General features: G+C 54.7%; 2 protein-coding genes across 2 annotated transcripts; one reads left to right on the top strand and one right to left on the bottom strand.

Moving 5' to 3' along the window:
• Nucleotides 1–671: 671 nt before the first annotated feature.
• On the bottom strand, nt 672–1,718 carry UV8b_05168 (uncharacterized protein; the record flags this gene model as incomplete). The annotated part of the gene is made up of 2 exons (XM_043142666.1): nt 672–1,183; nt 1,271–1,718. The coding sequence occupies 2 exons, from the start codon at nt 1,716–1,718 to the stop codon at nt 672–674; spliced, it is 960 nt and encodes a 319-aa protein (XP_042998600.1).
• A 1,339-nt stretch (nt 1,719–3,057) lies between these two features.
• Nucleotides 3,058–5,599, top strand: UV8b_05167 (uncharacterized protein; the record flags this gene model as incomplete). Its single annotated transcript, XM_043142665.1, has 5 exons — nt 3,058–3,208; nt 3,420–3,619; nt 3,691–3,754; nt 3,824–3,948; nt 5,084–5,599. 5 exons carry the CDS (start codon nt 3,058–3,060, stop codon nt 5,597–5,599), a joined length of 1,056 nt encoding a protein of 351 aa, XP_042998599.1.
• Nucleotides 5,600–6,351: the final 752 nt, after the last annotated feature.

Genomic DNA, 6,351 nt, shown 5'->3' with positions numbered 1-6,351 from the left:
CGCCGCCCGCTAATTAATAGCTTCGGCGGCAATTCCATTTTCCCCCGGATATGCAAGCCACCATATCACATCGTCAGCAGCCCGGGCTGCTCTGAGAGAGAATGTGGAATGTCCTGCCTCGTCGTATTCGTCAAACATGCGCAAGTCAGCTCATGCGAGGGGGGAATGAGGGCGCCACTGGTTGACCGACTTTTCGGGTACTTGGGAAGACAGAAGGCATGTTTGCTGACCTTTGCCACCAGCATACCATTCCGCCTCTGTCAGATACGGAGATGCTGCATGGCTTGATCGACACTCTTGGCATGCATGTGATTTGTTCTTGCGACATCTTCCACCTCGACACGGCAGGAACTTGACCAAGTTCTTTCCATACTCTGGCTCTCTACCTTGCTCGGGCTGTCAGCCATTAGCGCGCTCGCCACATCATGATATTGGTTGAAATCATTGCGCTACCGATACACTGCTTGGTCGATTACTTCGGCACCAACAGATAACTACGAGGATAGAATGCGCAAGCAAAGACCATTTCACGGTACGAAACTCGGCAAAGACGCTCTCCTGATAATCTTTCTTTATCGACTATACAATATTTACAATGGAGGAGCTGAAAAGTTTTGCCCCGAGCTGCAGTCGGTCAAACACCATGCCCAATAACACGCTGCTGCTGTTACCTAGCTGCCCATGGAGCATCCCTGGACAGTCCAAGGAGAGTTGTCCAACGCCCCAGAGCCGAGGAACATCTTTCGCGGGACTCTGGAGTTATAGACAGAGTTGCAGAGCACGTTGAAGTCTTGTCCGGTCCATTTCTGCCAGTCGGTCATTTGTTGCGGGTTTGACTTGCCGCTATCACACCACGACCTCAGGCTTTGCGTCTGGACTGGGTCTTTTGCCTTGTTGGTGTGGAACGTGAGCTGGGCGTCCTTGAAGTCGCCAATGCAATCCATCTGGATCTGGACTGTTGTTGGGGCACAGACTTCCCCGTTGGCCAGGTTGTAGGTTCTCTGGCTGGTCGTTTGAACCTGGTTGGTGCTGGACCAGCCCTGGTTCCATTCACTCGACACGCCGACCGACAGGGAGACCAGGCCAATGGTGCCCGAGGTGGTCACGGATGTGCCGACCTTGTAGCCGTAGTTTTCGGTCTGGGTAGTAGTCTTGGATTGTATAAAGGTCTGGGAGCAGCCTCCTATAGATGACAGGGGTGGGGATGTTAGCAAAGGCAACCGACTATCGCGGGGCACGACGAGGCTGCTGCTGCTTCCTGCTTCCTTACCTTGCACGCTGCAGGCAAAAAGCTCGCCCTGGCTGACAACCACGGGCTCGGATAACTTGCAGGACCCAAAGACCGGCGTGTAGTCGAGAGTCATGTCGGACCAGCCCATGCGGCTGTGATACTTGGGGTTGGTCCTCCACACAAGCTGCTTTCTCGGCAGCTCTTGGTCCGCGGAGACGTTGTTTACAAACTTTTGCGCTATGCGCTTCGCACAGACGAGAACCTCTTCGCTGGCACTGCATGGAGAGGCCCTTTGGAAAAGGCCACGGCCGACCACCTCATTGGCCGGGGCTCTCTCTACCGGCACTCCGTCGATCCAAAGCATTTTCCCGAGAGTGGCTTTGGCTGGTGCTGCAGCGTGGGCATTGGCGTTGGCCGGCAAAGCATGGACGCTTCCCACAGCCAGGCTGCCAATGACCGCGGCGAGGGGAAGGGCCGAAGAGATCATTTTCTTTGTATGGGAAAGAGGTTGTATAACTGGTTCTTGTGATGAGTTGAAGTCTTTTTGGATGGAGTTTTTTGCCCTTTTGGACAGCAGCGAGGCCGACTCCTTTATACCTACAAGTGGTGAAACTCATGTCACGGCATTTCAACAACCATTGCATCATGGGACCGACAAGCTGGGTTCAAAGATTCCGTTGGAGCCAACGTGGAGCGGAGTATGCGATTTACGACAGCCCACCACCCACCTGGTCCGCACGATGTTTCATCACCCACAGCCACGGGCATTGGGCCGGTCCCCGGAGCGATACGCTAGGCAGAGTCAGGAAGATGAGTGTGGACAACCCCTTGTTCGTGCATATTACTAAAAGCCACCGTTTTGGCATGCAGTGGATGTCTCCGTTTCCCCGCAAAACTTGGCGAAAAGGGGGTCAGCTTTGCTTTACCAGCTTGGCGCGCTCCATTTCGGCCAAGCAAGCCCAGCGCCCCCGACTTACTGTGGTGCGAGCCTAGTTACTAATGGCCGACCACAGTAGACACTGGCAGCTTGCCACTTGGCCGGCAACCGGCAACCGGCATCCGGCAACCGGGAGAGCCCTCAAGCACCCCGCAGTACTGCAAACAACCGCGGCACAGCACTGTTTCCCAGACGCAATTCGAGCTTCATCTGCCCGTGGCCAACGGCAAGGGAAGCTGGGCCATGCCGGCTCAGTACTTTGGACCCTGCAAGCAGACGATTGATGGTTCCCGTGGAAAATGGCCGTGCCACGGGCCATGACGAGCGCGAGCCTTGCAGAGCCAGCTTGCCGGCGGCAATTGCCGTCCTGTGCGAAGCCAGCGTTTCCAAGGCCGTGGCGAGAGGAGACGAGCCGGCGGCAGCAGCGCTCGGGACGGGTTCTGATGGATCGTCGAAGTGACTTTTCTAATGGGATTAGTAGATTACTGGACCGAGTGCCCGACCCCGGGGCGGAGACCGGAGATGGACCGCCGTCTGTCGTCCCGCCCGGGTGCGGAGGCACCTTCTGCCCTCTATCTTCGGTCTTGGAGTCTCCACTTAATGCGGTGGTCGAGCGGGGTAGGGCGTCCGTTGGTCAGACTTTCATTGGCCAGCTCCGCACCCTGTGGAGGCCTAAAAGGGAAAGGTGCCGGCTGGCGACTGGGCCATTCTTACTAAGGTACCTTTGGTAGCTGCCGCCACTTGCCAGCCCGTCAGCCCGTCACGTGGCTGCCCCATTGGCTCGTCGAGTTCTTGGCGGCCAACTGCAGCATCGCCAACGGCAGCATCGCGCATCACGCGACACGCATCACGAATCACGACAACCAAAAGAGACGGCAAGCCGGCCATCATGAAAGGGGCTGCCCGGCCCAGCGTCCCCAGCATAGTAATCGAGCCCCCCGCTGGGCCAATGCCGGCTCCGCGACCACCCCCCTCCCCTGGCGACCTTCTGCAGATCACGGGGCCTGCAGCAGCCGGCGATGGCTTCATGGCCGACGAGAGTGACGCACGGCCGACCAGCATATGGCTGGCGATCTAGCCTTGCCCCTCGCCTTTGCTGGGATGCTGCACCTTGTCAGGAGCAGGACCAGCTGACGCTTGCATCCTTGTGCCCCCCCTCCCGTCACCGCGCGTCCATTCATGCCTGGCTTGTTCTCGGGATCCGAAAGTCCCCATCGCCCTTGTCCATCCTCCCTCCGAAACCGCAACCAGCCAAGTGCCGTCTCGGGCAATCTCTTGGTGCGAGCTACTGCGGCGACTTTGAGATCCGGAATGCTTACTACATCGGGTCCGTGAGGAAGCCGCGCCTCTGTCGAACTGTACACCTTGGCGAGGAAGTTGCCTTGACGCCGCTTTATGCTGGCAGCAGTCTCACGTTCCTGTCGCCTCCCGGTCAGTCCGCTTCTGCCACGGTACATCTATCGAACCTTCCGCAGAGGGGAAGGGGTAAGAAGAAGATGTGGAGGAATCTCACCACCCCAAGAGTCCCTTCTCTCGCAGCACCGTCTTGGCCGAGTGTCCTTTCCGCAGCGCCATCCGCATCGCCGGTGCAGCGCCAGACTTGGCTAACCCGCCTGTTCCCTCGCCTCTGGCATTGCCGAGTACTCCATGAACAGTCCCCGTGGCCCAGCAGCGATATACCGCCCAAGGCCTGCCACCAGCGCGGCTTTTGCTGTTTGGAGCGGAGCTGCACGTTTGGCGCAGAACTCACACGGCCGGCCGTAGTACCATGTTCCTACGAGTATGAAGCTACCGGATTTTGATGTTGATGCGCAAGTTGCCGAGTATCGACGCCGATTCGGACACCTTTGCCTTCCGGCGGCCAAGAGGAATCGCGCATCGGCAGCGACCTGATTCGCTTGTATGCAGATGGCTTGCGTATTTTCTTCCTTTTTTTTTTTTTTTTTTTTTTTTCCCTCCCGCGATTTCGTGAGGAATAGAGTTTTTCCAGTCGGAATGGAGCGACTCCATCGGCCTCGTGGTTTGCTGAACTCGCGACGTTGAAATCCACCCCTGTTTCGAAGTCTTCCACTCACAGCGCAGCGCTTACAAGGCGGATCCTCTTCAACGCCAACACCAAACGGCATCAACATCAAGCCCTTGTTAGGCCGTGATCCAAGCAAGTGCGCCTGGCGCAACAGAACTCGGCGCACTCGACATAAATGATGGCGCCTTGAAAGAATTAGCACGGATCTGCAACACAGCTTTCTAGAAGCGTCCTAGAGACTATCAACCCAGCCCTGTTCACGATATATCGCCCTTGCGAGGGCCGCCTACAGAATAGTCTGTGAAGAATATAGTGGACGCTAATTAAGCGCACAACAGCAAGTACGCCAGTGCGCTAAATCATATGGCGCGGCGGCTCAAAATTAGCGTTCAAAATCTGCGCGTCGGCAAATAATGTAGCAGGATTTCTTTTCTACTGCAGTGATAGCTGCAATAGCGCGACTACTATACGTAGCTACATATTACAGAGGTCATTCTACCTCATTGCCCAGCAATATCGCCGTTGCTAGCTAGCAGGTGTACTGCTCACAGGTCAAGTCTGGTGCTAGCGACAAGGCTATCTATCGACAGGACAAACTATCCCCCCCTTTTGTTTTCATAATATTGAGCCATTTGTATCCCGAGGCGCACGCACTTACTTGGATCTTGGCCTCAAAGTTGATACATACCAACGTGCTCTGGTGGACCTGCGCTGTTACGACCGGGCCCATCGACTCGTACCGCCGTCGCGGCCTCAACTCCAACAGCGCCTTTAAAAACGAGCCAACCCGCCGTAATGCATCCAATTTTCCCCTCCTCATCACACTACAATAAGATTTCCGCTCAGAACTCGACCGAGCCAGCATCCCGTCCGTGCGGCAAATTCATAGAACTCGCAGCCCATCACCGGTTACCAACTACACCGCGTCAAGGACCAGCCAGCAGCCATGTTACCGCGCCCTTCGCTCCTGGCCCAGGCCATACTCTTCATCATGGTAGCCCTGCTCAGCCTTGGCTTGGCGGCCCCGACGCCCGGTGCCCCAGACCACGACCATTCAACAAGGGGTACAGGCATATCGATGGAGGACCGTAGGATGCTTTACAAAGCATCTGTTGCCTCCTTGGAACCAGAGGCCAGGGACGCTTTCGCACTGGACATCCGGCACTATTTGCTATCGTCTTTCTTAATTCCTTGCGGCATGGCCGCGTGTCCTCCGACGATGGAGATTCTTGCCTTTGAGTACGCCAAAAGACTGGTGGCATACTTGCAAGATCATGCGGACCGCGACGCCTCTCAGGCGTTGGACAAGTTGGTGCAAGTGAGCACCGCCAAGGAGCACAACATCCCCAAGGAGGTGCTCGACAGCTACATTGCCCTGATTATGGAGTTGCTGCGTGCAATGTAGATCCAGGGGGGTTGGGGATGTGGGGGGGAGGGGGCGGATGGCCGGGGAGTTGCGTGCTTTCTTTCCAGCATTGAGTCACCGACTTTGCCGAGACTACATATCAACCGACCTATGCCCCCCCCTAGTCATTCGACCCCCCCATAATAACTTAACAGACCTGACCAATGCTCTTTCCTAATATAGAGATACAGTAATAAATAGTAGTAGATCCCTTAATCTATAGTAGCCACTAGACTATAAGTATCTTTATATATATTTTTCTATAGTGAGTGACTTCCCTTATATTTTTACTAGGTATCCCTACCTAAGAACCTAATATTAAAAGTAGATAAAGTACCTTTACATAGACTTTTTTTATAGAAAGTGACTTCTTTAATATTCTTACTAGGTACCCTTACGTAAGAACCTAATAAAACAGCAGAGAAAGTATTTCTCCCTATATTTTTCTAAAGAAAGCGATTTCTTTAATTTCTTTTACTAAGTACCCCTACCTAAGAACCTAGTAAAATATCAGAGAAAGTACTTCTCCATATAGCTTTCTATATAAAGTGACCTGACCCACTATTCCCTAATAAACCAATTATATTAAGAGTATAGCCCACAGCAATGGTCAGGTCAGTTAAGTTATTATGGGGGGGTCGGATGACAAGGGGGGAACACAGGTCGGTTGACCTGTACCCTCGACTTTGCCGGAAGCAGGACGCGCCGATCGAAGAAGCGTTTGACTCGTCCGCCGCCTGTAGCGTTCGGCC

The sequence above is a fragment of the Ustilaginoidea virens genome, chromosome 4 (genome assembly GCF_000687475.1).
Source record: "Ustilaginoidea virens chromosome 4, complete sequence".
NCBI classification, from domain to species: Eukaryota; Fungi; Ascomycota; class Sordariomycetes; order Hypocreales; family Clavicipitaceae; genus Ustilaginoidea; species Ustilaginoidea virens.
The sequence above is the reverse complement of the archived record's forward strand: the minus strand, read 5'-3'. Positions and strand labels throughout refer to the sequence as shown.